This window comes from Hypomesus transpacificus, unplaced genomic scaffold (genome assembly GCF_021917145.1).
Source record: "Hypomesus transpacificus isolate Combined female unplaced genomic scaffold, fHypTra1 scaffold_236, whole genome shotgun sequence".
NCBI lineage: Eukaryota > Metazoa > Chordata > Actinopteri > Osmeriformes > Osmeridae > Hypomesus > Hypomesus transpacificus.
In genome coordinates this window covers 171,951-199,200 of record NW_025813770.1, presented here as the reverse complement: position 1 = coordinate 199,200, position 27,250 = coordinate 171,951, and the positions used below count along the sequence as shown (strand labels likewise).

The 27,250-nt window shown below is 46.3% G+C and overlaps 1 protein-coding gene across 1 annotated transcript; it reads right to left on the bottom strand.

Annotated features, from left to right (window-relative positions):
* Positions 1–779: 779 nt before the first annotated feature.
* b4galt2 (UDP-Gal:betaGlcNAc beta 1,4- galactosyltransferase, polypeptide 2) lies at positions 780–26,667 on the bottom strand (the record flags this gene model as incomplete). The annotated part of the gene is made up of 4 exons (XM_047014329.1): positions 26,291–26,667; positions 19,780–20,241; positions 2,071–2,306; positions 780–875 (listed from the first exon to the last, which is right to left on the bottom strand). Coding segments are annotated over exons 2-4 (663 nt in total), but the record flags the coding sequence as incomplete, so codon positions are not given.
* Positions 26,668–27,250: the final 583 nt, after the last annotated feature.

Below are 27,250 nucleotides of genomic sequence, written 5' to 3'. Positions count from 1 at the left end.
GTCCCCTTCAACATAGTCACACGGATCAGCAATTGACGTCAGCTGAAGATAACCAAACTGCCTTAAATGACACTTCCTTCTAGCTGAGGGGGATAGAGTGCCATGCATTGCCACTGGAAGATTTAAAGTCCATCACGGAGTGGAGAACAAAAGGCTAGAACACTCATCATAAGAAATTGAGCCAAGAGAGTGTGTGTGTGTGTGTGTGTATGCATGTAAGAGAGCTGGCCAAATGGCAGAGAGTAGCAGAGCGGGCAGCACGTGTGTGTGAAGGAGACCTCCAAAGGCACTCTGAAGTGCTGTTTGCAACTCCCTAACCCCTGGCTGCTTCCAACCCCACGCTGACCCAGACTGACCTTCACCAGCCTGCACACAAACACGCGAGAAAAAACCCCGGTAATCCTCTCTGATCCTCCACTTTCCCTGAGAGAAAGTGGAGACAGCAGGAGCAGAGGAGATGAGGAAGAGAGGAATGAGAAGGCAGGGGGCAAGGGCCATAAGCAGGGGCCCGAGGCAGGGGCAGAGGCCAGAGAACATCTCTCTAATTCTGTCTGTATTTCGCTCCCTCTCTCCCTCTCTCCCTCTCTCTCTCTCCTCTCTCTCTCCCTCCCTCCCTCCCTCCCTCCCTCCCTCCCTCCCTCCCTCCCTCCCTCCCTCCCTCCCTCCCTCCCTCCCTCCCTCCCTCCCTCCCTCCCTCCCTCCCTCCCTCCCTCCCTCCCTCCCTCCCTCCCTCCCTCTCTCTCTCCCTCTCTGCCTCCCTCCCTCCCTCCCTCTCGTACAGAGTGGAGCCAGTATCTGGGCTGGCCTCCAGTGAACATGATGAGCAGCATGGCAGACAGGCAAACATTGGCCAGTGTTCCTGACAGCCTGGGCAACTGAGAGGAAAGGAGAAAACACAAATGGGGAGTAGCTTTAGGTTTAATCTAGGAATCCAGTACACAGGGAGTAGAGTAGAGAACACAAGAGGTGTGATCACATAGCATTCCCAGGCGTAGCTACAGCTCAGTGGTCCAGCGCTCGGCTGCACAGGAATAGCTCGCAGGTTCAAATCCCCTCCTGCACGCCGCTTTGGTTAAAAGCATCCGCTGATTCATTTGACGCCGACCGACTGGTCGACCGACAGGCTGGTTTGTGGCAAGAGGAGCACTTGACTGTAAGGGAGTCCTGATTGTGAAGGAGTGTTTCTACTGCTGTTCTGCCTCCCGAGAACAGAGGAGCCATCGCCTGCTAGCATGAATAAACCAGCAAGATCATGGCATCTCACACAGCTCCCATAGCTCCGTGTTAAAAGGCTCCGACTTCCAATCATTTAACACTTGGGTGAACATGATGGATAAAGTGTTCCCCCTTGTACTCCCACCACGCAGTGAGAGGGAAAGAGATAGCAAGGGAGAGGTAGGTGGAGAGAGGGAGAGAGAGAGAGACAGAGAGACAGAGAGAGAGAGGGGGGGGGGGTGAGAGGGAGAGACTGAGTGACTGAGAAGGAGGAGAGAGAGAAGCCGAGTTGAGTGTTGATGGAACTGAATCAAAATCCCATCATCCCATCTCCCTCATTCTCTCCACATCTCTCTCTCTGAGCCTGCCCTCACCCTGCCCCTCCGCCACCACCACCTCCCCACTCCCGGTACATAGTGTGTAATGGGTCCCAGTGTGCCCACTAAGAAAGTTCTTACTGTGGGGAACTATAATGAAGCCAAGCAATATAACTGTTGTATAGGGAGCAAGTTTACTTGGAAACTACAACTCCCAAGGTGCAGCTGGCAGGTGTACAGTCTGAACACAGCCGTTGCTGGCCCTGGGAGTTGTATGCCTTGCTGCAGGTATTTTTCTCAATGATATTCATTGAAAGCCCTTTGAGGGTTGTGCAGGCTTAGCTTTAGCCTATATTCTAATCACAGCAGGGGAAATAGCCCCAGCTTATCGACATGGGAGACAAAAAAAACTGCAGCTCCTTTCCCTCTTTGATCCATCCCCCCATACAACCACTAATCTCATCCATTCATCCACATCCTCCCAACATAAGTCCCTCCCTCCCTCTCCAGTCATTGGTTAAGCTCCCTCCACACCCACCTGGTTGATGATGTAGATGCCATAGTGGATCTTCTGCCGTCGCAGAATGGGGTGCAGGTAGTGGAGCCAGTACTTGAGGTGGTTGTCCCTGTGCCTGAAGGGGATGATGATGGCCACCTTCCACCTGGGACGGCAGTCCGGAGGCGTGTAGCGGCCCCCCTCTGTCACGTTGGGGTTCTCCCGCTGCACGCGCTCCATGGTCATCTGGGAGCCGAACTCGATCAGCAGGCGACCCACTACGGGAGGGGGCGAGAGAGAGAGAGAGAGAGAGAGAGGGAGAGAGAGAGAGAGAGAGAGAGAGACAGAGAGAAAGGGGGGAGCGTTACGCTTCAGTTTACCTTCATTAACATAGCCGGGCTAGAGAGGTAAACAAATGTTTATTGTAACAGAGCTTTTGATGTCATCCACACTGGTTATACAGTTCACAGCTGAACCACGGAAGCAACAAACAACACAAGCAACATGACAAAGTACCAAACAAGATGATAGAAAGTAATGTTGCTCGGGACCATCCAAAGACACTCCACAACTCAAAACCCCATTCACACATTCCACACCCAAACTATCGATCACTAAAGCCACCTGACTCCAAATGCAGCTAGCTAACAGACCAACCAGGTGGTCAGCAGGTCAGCCAGCCATGCGTGCGTCTTTTTTTCTACCACTAGAGGGAGTGCTAACAACTCGCCTACTCCACAGGATGAAGTGATCCAATCATACAGTGATTGAGGTACTTGTTCAGCAGGAGCGCAATCGATGTTGCATTGGTTATGAACACGATCAATACCTATTGGATTATGTGTTGATACACTCTCTATAAGTAATGTGACTCATGGGCATAGAAAACAACATGTTCGTCATTTTCTCCTCATAGCCTTTCCCCTTCCATTACCTCTGGCGTGACCAAACACACAAAAACACACTTGGCCCAGTGGGTTATAGCCACCACATACTGTACGTAGCTGAACAACATGCATCACATCCTGTTCCATTAAATAAGTCATGCAATTAAGTCAAATGAATAATGCCCACTAACCCTACTGAGAGATCCAAACTCTTTTAACGATGGTATAACTTACGAAAGCACTGGAGACAGGGTTGTGTGTGCGTGTGTTGTGTGTGTATGTGTGTGTGCGTGTGCGTGTGTGGGGTGTCTTAGTTTGGACGGAGAGATAATTACAGGATGTAGCGAGTTGAGGAAGTGGTTCGGATCATGGTTGTAAATGATCTTCCTCGCATAGTATACACTATCTAGGACATCTCCTCATCTCTCATTAATATGGATTTAAAGTAGGAGAGAGGAAGATGATAAACTTCACATAGTTATTGAGGGTCTCAGAGGGTGTGTGCCACACACACACTCACAGACTCACACACACACACACTCACAGACTGACACACACACACTCACAGACTGACACACACACACACCAATAAAGAACCAAACCATAGCTGGTATCAGTACAGGGGTGGAGCCGTAGCTGGTAATTGAGGAGCACTGACAGAATACTGTTTATTCAGGCCTACTGAATTTGCATAGGCTTAGGTGTTATTTAAAATATGTGTGTCCACACACACACCGCATGCAAAAAGACACAAACATATACACACACACCACACATCCTGTCGGTGAGGTGGCTGAAAGGCAGGACGTGGTCAGTAACAGATTCCAGTCAGGCTCCATGGTAGGTAAGGAGGGAGCGTTTTCATCTAGATTCCTCTAACTCTCTTCCTTCTATTCCTGTTTCCCTCCAATACTGTCCAGACCAATGCACGCTTTCAGATGTCTGCATCTCTCTCTCTCTCTCTCCCTCTCCCTCTCCCTCTCCCTCTCCCTCTCTCTCTCTCTCTCTCTCTCTCTCTTTCTCTCCCTCTCTCCCTCTCTCCCTCTCTCCCTCTCTCCCTCCCTCTCGCCCTCTCTCCCTCCCACTCGCCCTCTCTCCCTCTCTCTCTCTCTCTCTCTCTCTCTCTCTCTCTCTCTCTCTCTCTCTCTCTCTCTCCTAAATCCTTCTTTCTCCTTCTCTGTGTGTGTCTCTGTTCTCCACAGTGCCCCTCTTTGTGTTTTCAAACGCACAGCCATTAATTGCCCATTGTCCAGAGTGGAGGGGAAGGAAAGTGCTTGTTTCCACTTCTTCATAAGATGCAGCAGTCAGACACCTGACGGCAGGGGCATTTCTTGTGTTTCCCTCCTCCTCCTCCACAACACACTTTTTTCCCGTCTGTGTCTTTGAAGTACTGAGGTGACACAGCCTAGGCAGATTGCAGATTGGACCTGGTGACCTTTAATTAACACTTTGAGAGAGGGGGGGGGGGGAGAAAGGGAGAGAGGGAAGGCAGGGGGGAGAACATGATAGAGGGAAGGCAGGGGGGAGAACATGATAGAGGGATGGGGGGAGGGTGGGTGGGACTGGGAGCTTGTTTTTTCTTTTTCATCTCCTAATGTTTCCTTTCCTTTCATATTTTATACATGTTCATGGAGTTTCATTCTTCTGCACTTTATTCATAGTTTAATTATTTACAAGAACATATGGACATTATTGAGGTCCTCAATGTCCTGGTATCTGCTAATAAAGGCTAGCAGGCAAACAGACAGGCAGGCCGTAAGACAGGCATGCAGGAAGAGAGACAGGCATGGAGAGAGCCAGCCAGGCCAGGCAGGTAGACAGACAGGCATGACGGAGCCAGCCAGGCCAGGCAGGTAGACAGACAGGCATGAAGAGAGCCAGCCAGGCCAGGCAGGTAGACAGACAGGCATGAAGAGAGCCAGCCAGGCCAGGCAGGTAGACAGGGATAGGGGGAGGCAAGCTAGCAGTAAGCAGTGTGACTGCCGTGTCTTTAAATAGAGCATAAGAGAGCTACACAGCTACAGATTCCAGCAGGGACAAACTGGGAGATAATAATATCAACATAGACATCAGGGGAGAGAGGCCAGTATGAAAACACAGAACTGGGGGAAGCCTTGCCCTTGGCATTGCTCTCCAGCACTGGACATAAAACAGATTTTCTCTTCACTGACTGTGTTATGAGCAGCAGCACAGCAATGTGGGGGTGTTATCCACTGTACCAGCTCTCCAGTGCTACTGCAAGTGGTGCCACATGCCAACCATCCCCGTTTCCTCTCTCTTCCTACCTCCCGCCTCTCCTTACACGTCCCCCTCCTCTTCACCAGACACTTCTCTGCTCTCCACCTTTACATTTGACATCATCCATCCATTTTCCTCTTATCCTATGTTCATTTTGTTCATTGATTTCTGATTCTGATTTCTGATTCTGATTTCATCCCTCTCTTTACTCCTCCTCTCTTCTTCTCTCCTCTGTTCCAGGGTTCTGTTGATCCGTTAGCTCAGAGACACAGTGAGTATGACATAACAGCCCCTCCCCAGTACATTTACATTGAGTCATTTAGCATACGCACTTATCCAGAGCAACTTACAGTAAGTACAGGGACATCTCTCTCAAGTAGGGTGAAGTGCCTTGCCCAAGGACACAACATCATTTGGCACGGCCGGGAATCGAACCAACAACCTTCTGATTAATAGTCCGACTCCCTAACCGCTCAGCCATCTGACCCCCAGTAACTCCCTGTGAGGGACAGACACCACGCCAGCAAGGCCAATAACTGGCCCCTTCACCCACAGCAGCTAGCTTGGCCTTAGCTCAGCAGGCTAACACAGTCTCGATACACAAAAGAGACCCGGGTTCAAACTCATGGGACAATAACAGAAAATATTCATCCCTGCTGAGCAGGCAGAGAGAGAGAGAGATTGTGTGTGTGTGTGTGTGTGTGTGTGTGGGAATGAGGTAGTATATGAGCTTAAATGTGTGTGTGTGTGCGCACGTGCATGCATGTCTGGGGAAAGCATGCTGATTTGCAGAGAAAGAGATTAGTAGTATCTGGAAATCCAACTTAAGCTGATCGAGACTCAAGCTCAATCCAGTCATCTGTGCTCCAGTGAGGCGTGTAGGGTGTTGAATGGATAGGACCAGGGCTAGGTCCTGGGCCAAGGCCAGGGTCAAGGCCAGGGTCAGACAGGGACAGGGCCGGAAAGAGAGAGGGACAAGGCCAAAGACAGGGACAGAGCCATGGCCATGGCCAGTGACAGTAAAATCCATCGTCCAGGTACACACTTCCCGACAGAAGCTTCATTCCATCTAGAATAATGTCCGTACCCACTTGTCTGGACAGAAAGCTGATACTAGCCTAGTAAGATAGCTGTGTGCATGTGTGTGTTTGTGTTCATGTGTATGTCTGCTGCAGCCGTGTGTGCTGCTGTATGTGTGTGTGTGTAACTACTGCTATGTGGTGCATTATGAGACAGCATGGCTGTAGAGAGGGGAGAAGAGGATAGAGGGATCAGAGGGAGGAGAGAAAATGTCGCGTGAAGCAGATGGAGGACAAAGGTAACACAATACTGCACTGCACCCTCGAAAAGACACAGAGAGAGGAGCAAGAGAGAGAGAGAGAGAGACAGAGAGGGGACTGAGGGGATGAAGAGCTGACAGAATGAGGGGAGGACAGACAGAGAAAGGGAGGGAGGTGGTGATGAATGTGTTGTTTTGGCTGGCGAGACCGTATGGACAGCTGAACTGTGACCCGGTGACACGGTGGCGCTGGCATAGTCGTGGCCTCAGGGACCCACTATCCTCTACATGATCTGGCACTAACCTCAGGGCAGCGCTCACAGCCCTCCGCCGCCGGCGACAGGACGGTCAGGGTGCGGATGGCAACTTGCCTCGAGGCTGTTCTAATATCCTTCAGCCTCTGGGTGTCTGCGTCCCTGGTCCACAATTACCCTGCTCAAGTCCTAACCAGATGAACTGGGCTACAAGCTAAACCAGACTGACTACAGACCAGTGACTCTAGAGGGGTCTAGTCTGCAATGGCCGGGTTTCCCAGATTCGTTAAGAAGCTCTTAACGAAGCTAAGATCTTCTTAAGAACGTTCTAAGAGCGTTCTAGAGCGCCCTTAGAACATTCTTAAGACGCTCTTAGCGTTAAGAGCTTCTTAACAAATCTGGGAAACCGGCCAATGTCTGTCCCTGAGGAAGAGCTATACCAGAACACCACATGGTGGCACACATGGTGCCCGGGACAACGCCATGCTAGCTGGATGACAGGCTGGATTGCTGGGTGAAAAAACAAACAAAACACAAAAACGAAATATTAAAAAATATTGATGTATTTGCAGAGAACTATTTGCCGCAATTTGCTGCAGGGCCATGACCAGGACTCAAACTCCATGAAGGAAAGTCAGTCAACTAAGTTCAACAGTACTTTCCTCTGTCTCTTTTTTCTTCCACGGTACTCCTAAACTCCTTTCCTTCAAGCTCCCATTCGGCAGCCATTTATAACTCAGAGCTGTGCATAATAGAATTCAGACTATTCAGACATGTATCCCCTTTGGAACAGACGTATTTCAAAAGGCGTAGAGTTTGGAAACAAACTCTCAGGGTAGAGTAGCTGAACAGTGTTCTTGTAAGTGATCCAGAGGGTCTGCGCAGAGCAGTCAGGCTGAGGTGTGGCTTGTGGGGGGGTGACTCATGAGAAGCGATCAAACCCCTGGTGGATCTCCTTACCCCTGGCTGAGAGCCCAGCTAACAGGCAGAGGACAAGAGGCACTGTGTCAGGAATCAGGACAGCACAGGGCGGTGGAGAGGAGAAAAGAGGAGAGAAGAGGTTGTAGCATGGTATGCACGTTTAAGATTAGCAATACTTAATTTATAATAAAGTATCTAGTTCTTGGGGGCACCACCTCTGATTTGTGAAAGGGACAGAGGAAACCTTATCTAATAGTATTGAATAATAGCCTTCGTAATAATCAGTCTAATCTTAAGAAGTGAATTCTATGAAAGTAGAGCAGGTCAGATAACAGGATGGATACGTGAATATTAAACACAATGATTTATCTTAAGCAAATGTAATAGGGATGAACAAATACCAGATATACCGTTATACCGTTATATTACCGTCCTATACCTCCAGAGTTTCTGGAGTAGGGGAGGTTGAGAAAGGTGGGCTGTTGGCTGGATCCTTGGGGAGGGGAACACCAGGTGTGGCATCAGCTCCTTTGAGGCTTATCCAGAAGATAGTGGCATTGTATGAGACATCATGTAAAGCAAACAGTCGTCCTGGTGATCAGTTCTGTGTCTTACTGGGTGGATCAGAAATGGTTGTGTTGGCGGTTTGACTCTCTGCTACAAGGTGGAAGGGAGAGGAGGAGAAGTTGGGAGGAGTGGTGAGAAAAGAAGACACCAGCTCGGCAGTAGAGGTGAGAGAAGTTGTCACCATAGCTACTGCTAGTACTGATTGGTATCAGATATTTAAAAATGGCACTCTGCTAGCACATCCAATAGGTGGATACCCGAGCAGAAAAAGAGTATGAAATCAAATTTCAATGTCAGGAACAAAAGCTTAATATATATATTTGTATATCAATCGTTTTCTAAACAATTGGAAATGTACACAGATGTTGTATATTCACGTACTTATCTTAAACTGTAATTTAAGCGTGATTGTACTCAAGCATACTTTAGCAATAATATCGTTGTATTCGATTCTCCATTAGGGCTAAGTAGCCTATCTGCTTCAGATCAGAAGAGTAGTCTATATCTATTTGATAAGTACACAGGCCGTCCTATTCACATGGTTGTGATAAATAAGGTACCTAGCTATCATAAGGCCTTGGAACAAGATAATGTCTCTGAGCATCTACCGAAAAGCAGTATCTCCTATACCAGGAGAGATGAGACTGATGTCTATGAATGTATCCGGAAGAACCACTGACTCAGCTCTTGGTTGATAGGCATCAAGGCAAGCTAATGTCATTTACTCTAATTTAAAGGGAGGAGGAGGAGCAGCACTACAAAAGGTCATTAGGCCTAATGTCTGATATGGGTTGGCTGTTTGCACACACACACACACACTAATACTGTTTGTCCTGCTCCTATTCCTAGGGTTTCAGTCCAGGCTATAAAGATGTGTATCTGCAATAATGAGAACTGAAAAGATCTCACACTTGCACACACCTACGCTTGCACACAAGCATAAATCAACAGGTTTATATTTATGGCACCCCGTCGTTAGTTTCAAGCCCTACCCAAATATCAATGGGTGAATTAGCAGGATAGGGATTTAGCATTGCTCAATGGTCTTGACAGTACACTGATTCTCTATGTTCCACGAAACTCAAATGTGTATGAGAATGGTGACAAAAAACAACGTCCGGAGGGAGGCCTCTCGGCCAGGTGCATTCTGGGAAAGTGAACCTCGGACGTTAGATCTGATTGGCTGTGATTCCTCTTTAAAGGAGTTTTTGCATTTGTGCAGGCTGAAACCAGGGGCAACGGGACTCCATCAGCTCCATAGGCAGAGTGGCAGGTTGGATTACCAAACAGGCCGGGGCCCAGCCTCTCAAAGAGACAGCTGAAAGAGAGACGGAGAGAGGATAGAAGGCTTCTTTTGTTTCAATCCGCCAGCTGCCCTCTCTCTTCAGGCCAGTCAACATGCTCTTTCATGTGGAGCTACGGAAAGAGGGAGAGGAGTTGAGAGGAAAGAGCGGGAGAGAGAGAAAGAGTGAAGGAGGGAGAGATAGAAAGAGAGGAACAGAGAAACAGGAAAAAGGAGCGGAGGGGAGCTCCTCTCCAGCTCTCTAGGTAACCAGATCTAGCTCTTGATCCGCCAGCTCCACTGAGACAAAACAGCAACTAATTCATCCTTGTTTAGCTGCCTGTCAAACTGCCTGTCCACCATCAAAGACTCCTTTAACCGTTTGAGGTTGAATCCATGAAAAGACAAATGGTCTGACATCACAAATAAGAGAGGTCCCAGGTAGACCACCGTGTCTGTGTTTGATAGAAGTGACCGGGTAGAAGAAACTCAACTCTATGATGAAGTACCACAAGATGAAGATAGATGGGCTAGATGGATAGGAAGAAAAGTGAATGGATGGACAAATGGAGGACAGAAATACAGCACATGGACTGATCAATGAACAAATGGATGGATGATTTACATAACTTATGGGAAGTATTGAAAGAATGTTTCCCTGCAGTATCCAAGAGGAAATAGACTACACTACTGCAAGGGCATTAGTTTGATGTTCTTCCTCCCTCCTATACAGCTAGGTCTATAAGTCAATGTGCATGAGAGAGAATGCTAGTACTGAACAGAACTGTAAGTAAAAGTACATTTGAAATTTGTCCCTGTTCTGAGGCAGAGAGTTGCCCAAGTCCAGATTCCCAGACACGGTTAACTTGCACCACGTTATCGGATTCCACCAGCTATCAGCAGGGAGGACAATTAGCCGTAGCATACACAACACAGTATCAGCATGCTCTTCCCAGATGCAATGCAACCAGCTAGGCTGTGTCCTATTGGCAGTGTAAAACCCAATGCCTCGATGTCTAATTGGGGCAGAGGACAGAAGGTTTGGGTCTTTCTTTGGACCAGGTCCATACCATCCAGCCAAACGGGCAGGCCTGTGGCCGTGGCCGAGCAGGCAGGCAGGGAAGCAGTCAGCCTGCCTTCCTTACAGACCCCTGCCAGCTGGATGGATAAGTGAGCAGAAGGTCTGTACCAGAAAATAGCTTGACTCCAGGCCCCAAAACCAGACCTTTGGGTCCTGTTCCGTCCAGCTATACGGGAGATGGATCCAAGAAGCCTGCGCTGGCATACAGAAGAGAGTGGGGTTTTTTGCTGAGTCGTGCTAAAAACAAGGCAGTAGATGTCCACTGTCGGTTGGATTGTAGGTTTGAGTTCAATCGTCACACCACACCTAACCTCGCACCTTACTTCACCTCCTTCGCCCCTCGTTATCGAGTCACACAAACCCTCCACTCAAGGATGTCCTTCTATCTCTTGCTCTGGCACAAAGGACCCCATTCCCCCCAAAAAAATCCAGCAGCCCAAACCACCTTACAGTACGTATGGTAAGATCGTACCACCTACTGACGGAGCAAGTATGTTAATGTTCACTAAAGTAAAGGCCTAGTCGCTGAGGGAATTGTGTGATTGAGATCGATTCAGAAGCTTCTGCTACTGGGGTACTGTACTAAGCACTGACCTACATACAGATACCATAGTAATACATCAGCCAACTGCCTTACTGAAGGCTGCACACAAGCAGGGGAACTGAGCTCACTTCTAACGGTCCATTAATACCCTGTTTCCCGCATACGTTAACCAGTCGGAAATATTTTGCTTCTGCAGCAGAGAAAAGGTTGCTAGCAATTACTCCTGCGTTCCTGACACATTGGGTTGTTCAGCATTCCACTTGTCCAACCCTCTCTAGACTTGCTTCATCATCATCACATTGGTCCAGACAGCTGGTTGATTTATGACTGTGGTGGATGGTGGATGTCTTTCACTAGACACTTAGAATCAAGGGAATCAAGAATCAAGCAGACTGGCTCTAAAGCGAGTCAGTTGGGTCTGAAATGAACAAGTCCTGGCAACACACCTGTACATCTACTGCTAGATTAGGCACGTCTAGTTAGCTTTACAGGTCTTTCTTACTGAACCTAGGCTTGCTACATCAAATGTCTACTTATAAGCCTATGTGTTCCAGTGTTACCACATTCAATTAACACACCATCAACACAATACAAAGTGTTACAAATACATCTATTTTCATCAAAATTTCTAATCTAACACCAAATGAGCAGAGAATAAATGTAGTACGTGTAACTGAACAACTGTTGTACTGTGAAAAAACATTTTTGAGGCTGATCAAGTGTTGCATGTTTTTAAGGAATTAAGTATTATCAAATTAATGCTCTATGGATTGCATCCCAGAATTCTGTTCCAGTTTACGTAAAAACAACATTTAAACCTCAACCCCCATCTGTCAAACATATTAAGGACTAATTTCAGATTAAAAAGTGTGTCAGATGTCAAAAGCAACTGTCAAGCAACTGTCAGTGTTTCTGTTGCTAACATTGCTGGTTTACAATGGATTAACACAGCTCAAAGGCACAGTTGGGCAGTTAGGGTGAATCTACATTTCCATATGTGTAGTTGTTTGGCTAGCTAGCTAGCTAGCTAGCAACGGCTGCCATGTTTACCTTAGCTTAGTTCATTCATAGTTCATACCAACACACTGCTGTCAGGGCAAGATGGCTGACAGGGAGGCCAATAAATGCTGACAGATTTTAGACAAGTGGAGTGTTCTGGTTGTTCATTAGAACAAAGCTAAATATAGACAAGGGTAGGGAAGGCCCACTCGATGATTGGCAGTGCCAGAGTCCTTGGAGCAACTCTTAAAACTTAATATTGACAAGTAAACATTCACAGAACTCGACTGAAATATTAAACCTCACTGTCATTTTTTAACCAGACGATCAAATTAACACACTCTGGCCGGACTGAGGTCAAAGCTCATGGAAAATAAACACAACCTCTGTATTTCAGTGTGAAATCAGGGCCACACACCTTTCAACTACAGTTCCAACAAAGAGGTTGATGTCAGTAGTAATAGGCATGGGTTAGAATGTAATTGGGACTGTGACATCTGAAGCAGTCAGAAGGTGAAGAGGTTACTGCCTCAGGTGTGTCTCCGCTGATGACTGAAGTTGTTCAACTAAAGACTTCTAGTTTAAACCTTAAGGAGTTCTAGTGTGTAAGTGGTAGGCTCTGTAAATTGAATTAATTCCATCTCCCAGTAGTGATTGTCTGCTGCACTCAGCCGCTGACAGTACAGTAATTGAGAGTGCCCTTCTGAGGGCTTCAAATAGGTTTTTTTTAGGTTTGCTGTCAACATTGGAACTATATCCAATACATTCAGCTGTCCATGCATTACTGAATATCATGGATACCCTATGCTGGACAGAGCATTTTCATTCTTTATTGCCTAATCTTTGGATACTGTTGCCTACTGTAGCGTTACCGTAGCTACAGGACACAGTATGTCCACTCATGCATATCCCTATTGCTCCATATGACCTCCTCTAAATGCTGCTATGCCGTTTCTTATAGGGTGCCTAGGTTCATTTACGGACATCCAGTCTGTCAGATAGTGAATGTGGTTGGTAGGAACACACTGTTTTACCCTCACCACGCAAATACCGTCTGCAGTCTGCCTCTCCCTCAACAGAGCCTTCATTCCCCTCCTCCTCGCCCTACATCTCTTCCCTCCTACTCACCCTCCTCCTCCTCTTCATCCATCCTCCTCCTTCTGCCCATTACTCAAGCCCCACCCACGCTTTTCTAGATTCCTTCTGTTCCATCTCCCCCTCTCCTCCTAACACCTTCCCTCCTCTTCGCCTCCCCCCCAATGTTACTCTATTGCCGTGCTATTGGCCGGAGGGGGCGTAATGATGACGATGACTCTTCCTGTGGAAGCCGCCCAGCGCGGGTTCCTGTGATCCAAACACAATCTGTCAGGGGGAGGGGCTGAGGGGAGGATGGGGGGGCAATAGTGTGGGAATGGGGCATTTACAGTGGCACACTGCAGGGGCCTGAAAACCTTTGGCCCAAGTCCTCATCCATCAGAGAGACTACACCAGTAATCCATTTAACTAATCCCTTATTAAATCTCTCAATGCAGTAATCCTTCTGATATGATGTCCGATGGCATTTATCAGCAAACACTTCCATAGTTCCAAGCTCTCTCTCTCTCTTTCTCACACATGCATAATTAAATTGAAATTGGATGGAAAATCATTGTAATGCCAAGGGATAACTGTTAACTATTGATGTTTGGTGGGATTGTGGGTGAAGATAGCTAACCATATATTATAGATAAGCATAGCATGACTAATGCTGAAATAAATGTATGGCAAAGGCTTCTACAGTTTTCAGTTTTCTTTGTGTCGATTCTTGACGATCTTGGGTTTATGATAGTCCAGCGTGGCAGTAATTACAATATTATTTATAAGACTGTTAGATAGCAAATGTCATATATCATCGATCTTCAGACAAATATTTTTAGTGCAAATTAAATGCAAATGTGTACTTGGGCAAAGAATAATTATACATTTCCATTGCAAAAAATATCCCCCAAAAACATGACTGACAATCATAAATGATGTGTGTTTTTGCTGCTAGCCACATCCACTATCTCTTACTGACTAAAATTGACAAGAGGCACCGGGTGTTTTAATGTGATATGACAGGATTGGTCTGATGGTTTGTTTTGACTTCTGGAAGCTTTCTCCCCCCTACGACAACTTTGGTAGTTCGTCTGATCGTTAAAACCTGCCTAATCAGACAACTGTCAGTTTAAGGATGTAAATGAGACGTTTCCAGAGGGTTGTCACCTGTCAAAAAATATCCTCTGGCAATTATCTAGCGAGGGGACACTATATAGCAGAGCATGTTCATGACTGACAGACTAGTGTTGCTCCAAATAATGTGTACTTACCAGTAGGAATAACAAGCTCTCAAAATGTAACTCTGGTCTGTCTAATCGTGTGACAGTCGAGCACAAAGCAACTAGGGTTTCATATACAAGAATATATTTTATCTTATAAACAAGAATAATATATAGGCTAGATGTTACCCTATCTAGGCCTAGAGGAAATTAACACTGAGTGAAAGAATTGTGTTTTCTTTTAGTCTCAATCAAACTGGTCATGGTTAAGTTTGACAAAGTGAATGCATACATTTGAAGGTTGATCGTTTGATTTTAGACAGGTGGAGTGTTCTGGTTATTCTGGTTGTTTCTTCCAGTGGACCATTACCATCATGTGTAGCAATACACCAAGATCCAAGGAGTTTCTATACACCACCAACCCACTAAGGGTCAGTAATTGAATTAGCAGGTCTATGAGATTGCAAGCATTCAATCTCTTTAAATGTTCCTCACACACACACAAAAAAAAAACCCTATACAGCCAAGCCTATTATTGATGGTAGCTGTCAATATATTCTAAGGTATTCTGTATTAGTCCAAACAGTAGGCAGAGGGAAACAGGGCTGAGGATGAGTATATGAATTGTTAACCATGCCTTGTTCACTGCTTGAGCCAATCCACCACAGGCTCGTCTCTCTCCTGTCAGAGATAGAGAGAGACAGCAATACAGAGAGAGAGGTAGATACAGAGAGAGACAGCAATACAGAGAGAGAGGTAGATACAGAGAGAGACAGCAATACAGAGAGAGAGGTAGATACAGAGAGAGACAGCAATACAGAGAGAGAGGTAGATACAGAGAGAGACAGCAATACAGAGAGAGAGGTAGATACAGAGAGAGACAGCAATACAGCGAGAGAGGTAGATACAGAGAGAGAGAGAAAGAGAGAGAGAGAGACACTGAGACTTCTGCCTCCTTACAGATGACAATATCAAGGCAGTGTTTTGTCGTTTATCATTTGGAGAGCGAGCTGTTCATCTCATTAGAAGCAGCCATGTCTTAATGTCCCTCTGGCTGTGAGACGAGAAGGAGAACAAAGAGGCAATTTTCTATCCTCTCTATGACACACACACACACACACAGTACACACACACACACACACACACACACACACACACACAGACAGTCGCTCCCCCCAAAAAAACTAAACACACACACACACAACCCATCATTTTATTCATTACGTTTCCCGCTAGCCTTCGCCAGATGTCGACCTGATGTGACAATTGTAATATTGCTGCCCCATTAAATATCGGGGAAGAATACATCTGCGATTGTGCCGAGGATCTGGGGAGCAGGGTTAAGGGCTTGTCCCAGTAACAGGGGCCCTGTGAGTGATCCAGTCAGGCGCAGGAAGCCTCTATCTGGTTGAAAACGCTGTTAAGGCTCCCATTACGGAGCCCGGAGCTTTCCGCTGTCGTGCTCAGGGTCACGGTGGTTTTCTCAACGGGATAATTGCAACTCTTAGTCAATATAAAAGGCAGACAGTTGTGTTATTGAAGCCACCACAAAATGTGAAGGTAATAAACTGCTTCTGTTCAGTGACCATTTATCTTGACTACTGTAATGTCTGGGGAGGGACGGACCTATCCCTGCTGATTTACCTTGCACATCTCGACTGACACAGCCCTGCCTTGTTTTGAGATCCCCTAACCAAACCAAACTAAACATATTGTAGTTGGTAAACACTTGTATCTCACAAAAGCCACGATGCAGTAAAATGTGATTGCCAGTAGGTAGAATGCAAAGTAGGCCTATATACTGAGTAGAGTTTGCGAATTCCCTCGGTGCAATAGAGCACCCAGGTCTAAGGTTTTTGTCGTGGGGATGACATGGCCAGTTGTAGTTAAAGACAACGAGACATTGAAAGAGAGAAAGCTGGATAAGAGAGTCGGAGCAGACGTGGAGGAGAGTGTGGAGGATGAATAAGTAAAGAGAATGTTCTCCTGCAGCTTGAAGGAACTCAAGACTTTCAGCTCCCAGTCACTTAGCTAGCGACCACACAGCCTCGGTCACTGATGGGGTCAAGACTAGGCAACATGGTAAGAATTCTGAGTGAATATTCAGCCCAACTGCAGTCTATGGTGTATACAACATTCCAGACTCGCCTAATCACTTAAATCTCAAAATTAGCATAAATTAATGCATGATAATCTAAATCGTTTTGGACTTCAAACCAATTAATTCGATAATTATGAATTAAATGCTTATTCGGTAGGCTAATGATGATAAGTATTAATAGGTTATGACAAAAAGCTCAATCTACTGATTGCACTGCACACAGTAATATGAAAAGCTGAGAGCAGTTTGTGAGACAGCAACCTTCCTGACTGCATTACAAAACCAGTCTTACACTATCCACTTCCTCAGCAATCCTCACCAATGACACATGTCTCCCCTGGTAGGTCGAACTGTCAGTCACCTCACAATGGGGGGGGGGGGGGGGGGGGGGGGGGCTGTGATTGTCTATTTCCTCCACCCAGACATGTTCAAATTGTTTTTTGCACAAGTACAGGGGCATAAATAAAAACTGCATTAACAGTTAGTAGCCGACAGCAGTAATCTAGGGTTCCACTTCCTGGCTGTCAACAAACAGGTGTGAAGTAGGAAACCATTACACTTTTTACCCAAGAAGTCTTAGCATACAACGCCATGTTTGTGAGTGACAGACGACAACCCCTTGAGCTAAGGCAGGGGATCATTTATTAGGATACCCTGTGGTGAAAAACAAAGAAATGCTGACTTGTTTTCTCTTCACAGGAAAGTGAGACTTGCTGTGGGGATTTCTTAATTTGTTTTGTTAAGAAGTAGACACTGGAGGTGCACTGACAGCTTTCCGGACAAAATTAATTCCAAGCACACACGCCAACACACGTACGCACAAAAAAACGAAACACATCCGCACGTAATACACACGAGTGCGCACACACACACCTCAAGCCTTGACAAGGAAAGCCGTAGAGGATGCACACAAGCAGCACCTGTCAGCTGGTCTGGAGGATGGGGGCTGAAGGCCAGGGGCTGAGGGCTGGGGGCTGGGGGCTGGACTGTGTCCCAGGCCAAAGCCAATCCCTGTGGCCCCCCTCGCCTTCATCCCTCCATCCACACACTCTATCCGCACCTGTGACTATAAACACACACACACACACACAGACATGCTCAGTATCATTCTCTTAAGTTCATCATCACCCCAGGCACCTACTTTATCACTGGAGTGAGAGAGACGAGGTTGCGAAATGAAAGAGAGGGGGAGAGGGCAAAAGAGAGAGACAGAGAGAAACAGAGAGAGAGAGAGACAAAGAGAGAGAGAGAGACAAAGAGAGAGAGAGAGAGAGAGAGAGAGAAGAGCATAGAAACAGAAAGAGACAGAAGCAGACAGGGAGAAAGAGAGGCCGACAGCAACAGAGAGGGAGCGTGAAAAGAGAGAGAACGATTCCAACATCATCTCAGCCAGAGACGCCACCACCTTGCCGACAAACTATCAGAAAGGACCAACCCCCATAATGCCTCTCATCACATTACAGCGAGGATCATTCATGAATGTCAGCGTGTTAGATAGATCCGTTGCTGAGACTAACACAGAAGTGGAGGATCATGCAGAGAGAGACAGCGTGTCTGAGTCCTGGCTGGCACCACGCACTTCCCCTGTCTACCACCGCCAGAACCTAACAACTCTGCCATGGCATCCGTCCTCGTCAGCCAATCTGGAGCTGACTGAGGAAGACATAAACATCTCCATTTAGACCAGACAAACAGCCGTGCTTAGAGACCTAGAGGGACAGTTTCAGACAAGATCACAAAATCGTGCAGCATTTAACCCCCCCATTTCCTTTCTTTTTGTTTTTTTGCATTTAGCCTTTCCCGCATGGGTACAACACAGACTAAAAACATCTCTCTTCGCCTATCAGTCCAGTATTAATCATGGGGTCTAACCCCACCTGATTAACTTTGAGTGCACTGTCCCTTTAAGGCTGACCCCAGCTCTGTGGTCTGAAGGACAGTGATGTTGATGTGAGCATGCCCAGATGCTGAGGTAAACAGAAGTTGGTCGCGTCTGGATCAACATACCATTAGGTAACAAAGCCTAACGCTAGCTCTGCTCTCCACGCTGCGTTACAATGCAATTATGGATCTTGTAAAGCCAGGGATTTGTAACAGGCTTAGAGATAGTCCATCAACAAACTAGCAGGAGTGTGTGTGTGTGTGTGTGTGTGCCTGTGTTGGATGGAAGTAGCAGTACAAGCTAAGTGCTGATGTGGCCTTCAGAAATAACTAACTGCAAACTCAGAGTAAACATTGCAACCTCAATGTCTGGATAGGAGAAGGCTCAGAGTGTGTGTTTGTGTTTATGTGTGTGTGTGTGGTGGTGAGAGGTCAGGAGACACACAGAGAGAGAGAGAGAGAGAGAGAGAGAGAGAGAGAGAGAGAGAGAGAGAGAGAGAGAGAGAGAGAGAGAGAGAGAGAGAGAGCTTCTCCCCAAATCCCTCATGAGCTTGACTTAAAACTCATTAGCTTGATCTGGGTGGCAGGAGTTTGCTGCTTGCAGGCATATCAAATGGTGTTTCAGCGGCTTCATAATGAACAGGCTAGGCCTTTACAATGACACGCGAGCTAAGTAGAGACCCCTGTTCCGCTGACGACGGGGAATTCATAATAAAAAGTACAGTAAGTACTATAAGGGCTTCCCCAGTACCTCTGTTTTTGTTTGAACATCCCAGTCCATCTGGCTGGAGTCCTAAAAGGGAGCTCTAACCTGACTTTCATAAATCTTTTCTGAAGAGTGGATTGTGGTCTGTGTTCAAGTCATAGCTACAGTACAGCTTGCTTAAGATGAGTGGTGTTTGTTTGTTTGTTTGGATGAAATATTACAACGGAGAGAGCTGACATTAAATCCATTCCTATACTTCATGCTGCCCCAGAGAAAAACACCTTGAGTAACACCAGCTTTCTCTGTAATTGGACGATACATACAGTCTACTGTGTTTCTGGACAGAAAGAAGAGTTAGAATCTTCACTTCTGGTACTTCTAGTAACTTTATCCTCTCAAATGCATGTTCAGGTCACTACATCCATATACCTAATCAACAACCACACGCTTGACAACCATGAGAGGCCACTGCCAACCGCTGACATTTCCAAGTCTTCTGTCATACGGCAACAATGGCAGCCTCACTCGTAAGAACCAGGTAAGAATCACAAACCCCACCCAGATCGCCAAACTCTTGAAGAACAGATTGTGTCAGGTGACAGAACACATGAAATACAAGTTTCCATTTGTGTAGCAAACCCATTCAGACCCATAAACCAGTCCCATGCATGCACGTCCACCCAGAGAGGCTGTAAAGAGCTCCGCAGCACCTACCCAGGCCAGGGGGGATCTCCGGGCAGGGGGGCACGGGCTTGGTGGTGGGCGTATGGTTGCTCTGGGACCTCCTGGTGGGCAGCAGCTGGTCTGCGGTGGCCAGGTAGCTACTGAACGTAGCATTGGGCCTGGACAGGTTGTAGTAGAAGTGATGGCCGCCGGCGCCCCCTCGCGTGGCATTGCGTCCGTTGTGCAGGCGGCTGAAGATGTCGAAACGCTGGGTGTAGACGTCGAAGTAGAGGATCATCATGATGAGGAAGTGGACCAGGCAGAGGAGCAGGACCGCCTTGCAGATGCGCTCCAGGGTCCGTCCCAACATCAGCCGCGTCATGGTGGAGGGCGGGGCCGCCTCAGAGCCCCACCCACGGCTACGGGCATGCGGTCAGTCAGCCCCTGGGCCTGGCCTCCAATCCCCGCTGGACTCTACCCGGGTCACTGCCTCGCAACCTCACACACACACACCTGAAAGACAAGAGGTAGATGATAAGTACGCCAGCTTACACTTCCTGTCTCCATCCACTTAGCTGTAGGACACTTAAATCACTTTGATAAGGGAGTTAATATTTGGGCTCAAAACTTTCTCTACAATTTTTTGTAAAATAGTCTTTTTTTGTAATCTGTCTGTCTCACTAGGAACATGAGCAATAACAATCTAAATGTCCATCTATAAAGTCAAGAAAAATATCAAGGCAAGATCCACAGAATGTCATTAAGTCATGGTGGGGATGGCAGGCAAGCATAGATGGAGGGAAGGAGAGAGAGACAGGGAGGGAGAGAGAGACAGGGAGGGAGAGAGAGAGAGACAGGGAAGGAGAGAGAGACAGGGAGGGAGAGAGAGACAGGGAGGGAGAGAAAGAGAGAGACAGGGAAGGAGAGAGAGACAGGGAGGGAGAGACAGGAGGGGAGAGAGAGAGAGACAGGGAAGGAGAGAGGGAGAGACAAGGAGGGGAAGAGAGAGAGACAGGGAGGGAGAGACAGGAAGGGAGAGACAAGGAGGAGAAGAGAGAGAGACAGGGAAGGAGAGAGAGACAGGGAGGGAGGGAGAGACAGGAAGGGAGAGAGAAACAGGGAGACAGAGACAGGGAGGGAGAGACAGGAAGGGACCCTCCAAATGTCTTCACTAGAACCTGTCCACAGGATTGTGGTGTTTAATGTACAGGGGGTCATGTCACTAACAGTTGGATCAGAAATGTTTACTAAATTTGAGGATTTGGGGTGAAAAAGCTGATAATAGATCATTACTCACCTGTTCTAAATACACAGGTATGCAAACGAGCACAGAGGCACCATACAGTACCTTCACCTTCAATCCCTTTTACATTTTGAAATGGATGGAAATCGTTGATATATAATGGAATCAAAGTTCAGCTGTGGAAAGACATTACATCCTGAATAGCCAATCCGGTTCCGAGGACATGTGGGAGGCTACCGCTGAAGTATTCATCAGTAAGACTGACCTGATGAGGATGCCAAACAAATATTAGCTCACTCCAGCTCTTTAAAACGCCGGCATCAAAGTGTGACACTCGCTATGTGATGGTAATATGTGATTAATATTTTACTATGCCCTTCCAGAAAACTAAATGGATGTTTGAAAACCCAGGCTTTTAGCCACACTCAAGAATGGTCAAAAGTTCTCCAAAACGAACTAGCAGCTAGAAAACACGAATAGCCCTGTTCATGTTCAACTTTAAATCCTGTTAATATGTTGGTGTATCATTTATAATTTATAACCCTCTATAGCCATCTCTGCTGGACATCTCCATGATTCCCCTCAGGATGTATAAAACCAAGATTAGGCGGCAAATAGGGCTGCCATCACCTACAGTTACCAGCTTGTTGGGGAAGGTGATTATTTCAGGCATATTTCAGGTAAGGCTGGCAACTCACTATAACACACATTGCTGTTGCTAAACTACCGTCATACCCTGTTTACTCTTCATTCTTGGCCTGGTTTATGTCATCCGCACAAGCTAAGATCCTTGTCATTCTCACTCTAAATCTTACTCCTGTGTTCAGACTACAAATTCTTCCTTTTACTCTATTCTTGAGGTTCAAAACATCAGGGTGCCAAAACTACCAACAGGAGCAGCTGACAACCCATCATTCATGACAGTTAGCACCAGGGTGGGTGTTAACCCGCTTAGCATGAAACAGATAAACACAGTGAAACTGTCAGACTACACAGTCTAGAATAAACCGTCCATGTACCGCCAAACCAACTCATGAAGGGGAATCTACTGAAGGGCTTTCACTGTGGATCTTTTGGGATCTTACAGCTGCTATGAGCGAGACGAGTATGCTGCGTGCTGCATGCTAACATAAACTGTTAAGATGCTAGGCTTACTGGCTCTAACTGCTATGCCGCTTTAAGCACACCATATACAGCTGTAGAGTTCCACTTTAGTTCACTAGATATTTACAGTGATGCCCTCAGGCCACATGCTCCACTGCTTCTCAGTTCATATTTGATGACACAGCTGGAGAGCCCTAATGTGGAGACGGAACATTACAAATGTAAGTTTAGAACAATGCTACATCTGTCCACAATCTAAAGTAGAGACATCCTACGTTGTCAGCCGTGCTTCAGAGTTCACACTAAAAGGGCTCCTTTCATCCCCTCTCCAGGGTTCTGTGGCAGAGCGGGACGCACACTGACGTCGTCGACAACACACAAGCAGAACGTGTGATGAAGAGGTTCCTAACTCGCCATGTGAGGGTATAGAAAGGAAGCAGGTGGAGGGAGAAGCTTGGCATGCCTGGACTCCCTCCCATCCCGGCCCCAGGCCCACAATGCACCAGTCCAAACAGCAGCCCCCCCACGGCCTCATCAAAAATGCATTAGACATGCTACAGTTGATAACATGGGGCACAAGTGTAGCCTGTGAGCATCTCCAGCACTAATGTTGGAAGAGCTCACATCTTGCTTTCGGCAAGTTCATCTTTAAAACCTTTATCTTTGGCTTGGCAGCTCAATATAGGCTACCCAGTACCCACTATTGATAGCAGACTAAAGGGTTGCAGATATGAAAATAAATATATTAAAAAAGCTTGAATGTCTTACTTTGATAGTCCATGTATGTTTTCAAACCCTTGCATTGGTGTGGTAGGTTCAGCTCTTCATGACATGTATCATCCACTGGAGTGGGTGAAATAAATGATGGTTCTATTTACAGCTCCCAGTGTGTTGGTCTTGTGAGGGTCATTCTTTAACCCTTCTGAAAGGGTTTCCTTCTGTCTCGACACAAACCCAGGTTGACTACTAACAAACAAGGTGTTACCAGCAGGAACTATGGTTCATAGCCTCTACAGTACTTCATGGGCCTACAGCCAAGTGCATATTGATAAAATAGTAAAATCATGAGGTTTATATTTGGAAACAATTCAAACCCCAGAGCAGCAAAGATCTGGGTCACCAACAATAAAACAGAGACAAAATGCTATCTTTCTCCAGAGCCCAATGACACGGCTTTTCAAAGGTAGACAAAATCAACAAGGCTATTATTATAGCCGGCTAAGCTCTTTTAAACGGGATACTCCATGGTTAGCCTAATTGCTCTGTATTTTTGAGGCCACCACTATAACGATCCGTACTTCTATTGTGCAAGGCCACAACAGAACTGAAGGTGCAGCCATGTGCTGTTAGCTCACCATTCCACAGTCAAATCCAGATACATCTTAATAATTGCCTGTCATGGACGGGAAAACATTTGATTTGAGAGTCAGCAGCGTTCAAACATGACTCTACACAAACAAAAACAAACAAGACCAGATCACAAGGATCCATCTAGAACAACAAATCACCCTTCCCAGGACAAGCAATAAGTCTAATGCTTCGATTGGCATGATTTCCATGGGTCCTCCTCTCTTTGAGAGCCAGAGTTGGCTCCAGGACATCTTCAGGCTGACACAGTCCTAGACAGGGGTCGTAGGTGTGGCTTGTCAGAGGACTGGGAGACTAAAGACTAGATAAACACAGACAGGAAGGGGTGAGGAGGCCAAACGGCCCAGTCACTGCCCTCTTTCTCTGGAATCTCGTTATCGCCATGCCAGGCTCTCCAGGGAGGAGACACCCCTCACCTCCACCCTGGCACAGGCTCATAGTCCCCTCCCCACGGCAACAGTTACCACAGTGATCAGAGATAGGGGAGCCGTGAGATGGGACAGCTAGTATCCGTGCCGAGACTCCTCAGTCTAATACGCTGTGCGTGTCGACACAAAACTCATGGGCTTTATAGTCAAGGTGACGGTCTGTTTTAACTACTCCAAAATCCCAACAAAGAACAGAGCCCCTCTGTCCGTATGATAATGCAGTGCTACCTTTACTCTAAGTAAGCTACAGACTAAGAAAACTCCAGTGCAGGCTAGATTTATCATCACTACACAGCCTGAAATGTTATGCAACATCACAGACAAACAGCCAAGTTTATTCTATCTTGAATAAGGGAAAACAAACCCAACTATCAGACTTCACACTCCAGGCTGATTACCATCCGGACAGTGGGCCTCCACACACACACACACACACACACAACTCAAATCAGATCTCCTAACCATTAATCATCACAGAGCACACTTGTTTGATATATTCCCAACACTAGCCCACACAGGCTCTAAACTAACTAAACGGTTACAAAGTTGGGCAGGCACACTGCCTCCAGTAGCCAAGGGTCGAACGTTACATTCATCTCTTATGACAGAGAGGCTGACAGGAAGCCAGGGGAGCGGCAGCACGGCTCTGCTGTCTGTCCAGGCGGGCTATCACACAACCCCACAGCCCAGTCCTTTTATGTACTGTACCACACACTCTGAAGTGGGTGGCATGTACTGAGCACATAGTAGGCCTACATCATACAGGTTTATTTATTTTTTAGAAAGCCTGCGTCTAGCATACATGTGACATGTACATGAACACCGGTTAACATAGATTTGGATCCCATCTTTGCTGGAACTTCTGTCTTCCTGGCATGTGGTCTAATTCAACACATGCACACATAAGGCATACGTGGCTGTGCTCCAAAGCTGCTAATCTCCAGAGAGTAAGGGACCCATCACCATCGAATACAGGCCTGCCTTGCCCCCTTTCTCTGCCTTATATCCAGCTGCTCATTTGGCCACAGAGCCAAGAACGAAATGAACCCATACAGCAAAGGCTTCATAGGGACAGGGATTCTGAGAAGAGAAGGCTGGATTTGGGGGCAGTTTCAGGCAATGACGGGATCCCACTAAGGAGTTTGGAGATGAAGGCCTATCCAGTGTTTTCAGGCCACCTAATGCCATCTGCATAATATTGCCCATTGAAATGACAGTCTTAATATACGCGGCAGTAAACAAATCAGGTCAAAAGAGAGGATGACAACGTTTTACATTTAGACTGAATCGTGTCAGCAACGCCTCTGAATTGAACCGCTGAAAACCAAGCAGAAAGTCAATGAATCCACAAGAGATTGAGGCGATCCTCCCTGAGCCACCTTTGTTGCTCAGGTCTAGTTGTTCCCATGACAACATATCCGAACCTGAAAAAGTCCTCCTGAAAGAATGCTCCCTGCTGTCTATAGCCAGGGCTAAGCAGGACCAAAGGGTTCAATCACATTCACACATTCTAACAAAACACTAGCACTCTTTAAGACAACTGCTGGTATTAGGCAGTATTTGAACATGAAACCCTTGACACTTCATAACTTGGATGTCTGTGTTACATAATTTTGCTAGAAGAGTTACCCATTTTATGAGGAGAGAGAAGTGTGTAGTGGATGGGTAATTTTTAACATAAGTTCACGAAGAAACGTCGCCCCTATCTTCTGCCTGATGCTACTTGTGGTCTTATCTGAAACCTCTCGGGAACTCTCTGGGAACAACGACGAACGACACAACGAAATCCGGGGAGATAAATGATGAGGCAGTGAGGTAACGAGTAGGCAACCACATGGTTTGGGTACTAGTTGTACAAAGTCAGACTCATCATCTGTCAATCAACATCAGTCAGTAGGTTACAGATACCATATCTATAATGTCTCATGTTTATTGGTCGGACGAGGTATTTCATCAAAATAATAATAATTCTGTTGCTTTTCTATTTCACGCTGTTCATCTCGCACGCAGCACCTACATAGTGCACCATATGCGACTGTCGCGAGGTCCACTCCACTACTGAAAAAGATAGATAAGTATTTGAGAGACAACACTGTCTTTATATTTGCCTCGTATGTACTGACATGAATGGAGGACCAAAAGGTTAGGTATGCTGGGAGTCAGCATTTAATTCCGCTTGATGCCAATGATGTGGAAACAAGGAAAATTGCAGTTCTGAGGATAGAATGGCGGTGTCTAGCTAAGGATGCTTCAAAATCTACATGAAACAAAGACGAGCTATGATCCGAAACAGACGTTGGAAAATAGATACTACTGTGAGACATCAAAATGGCAGGCTAAGTAGCCCAGGCTATGTAAATAAAAAGGAAACAATAGTTTACATGATTTTGAACGGATGAAACAATGCATGCAGTCTTACCTTGTGGAAGACAATCCTCTATTCATGCATTTTCGTTGTTGATGCTGCACAAGGATTCTATTAGGACTCCTCCATCTGGTACATCAACGACCTGTCTTATACCCTCACCATATAATACAGTTTACTCTGAAACAGGGACATGGTGCCGATATGAGTTTAAAAAATATATATAATGCTCTAGCTAATGATACAATCGGTCATTTTATTTTTGCAGTCATAATACCATCTGCAGATAAATTCCTTATTCTGATTCATTGACGAACTATGTGAAGGAGAACATCCTAAACCAAAGGAAATCGACTATATTCTTATTTCCGACAGTCCCGTAGTGTTTTTGTATAGATGGGTGACGGCAAATAAAAGGATGCTGTGGCAGGTCCCTTTCTCCAGTACGGAATGTCGGATGGTCCAAATGCGCTCATACTCCGCTTACCACAAGAGGGACTGGGAAGGCTACTCCACGCTTTATAAGGTTCATATGTTCTTATGTCACAAACTTTATGGAATGCGTAAAGAGACTAATCTTTAAGAATTGTGTCCACTACATATGTTTCCTTATTTATTAGTCCGGCCAGTTTTGGAACTAGAAATCCAATATTACAATTGAATCACCTAATACAACCCCAGTTCCCAGTATTGTGGGCTATTAAATGTGCGCTAATAAAATGTTTACCTAAATTAAATCCAAGTTTTATATGTATTTCCCTTTTTACAAGCAATGTCACAGAGGTCTTCACAAACGCCCGTAGAACTGCACGTAAACCTCCCAATAAATCTCAGGAGGAAAAATGGAAGAAACGTTGGGAAGGGCAATTCAGTGTGGGATCCCCTTCTCCAGAGACGGTCAGCGACAAACTTGGTAGCTGGTATCTACTGATAAAGTCTAGCTCTACAATTTGTTTAATAAGGAAGGTATGGTGCTATTCTTTCATTGGTCAAATGATGGCTTCTACTCTAACA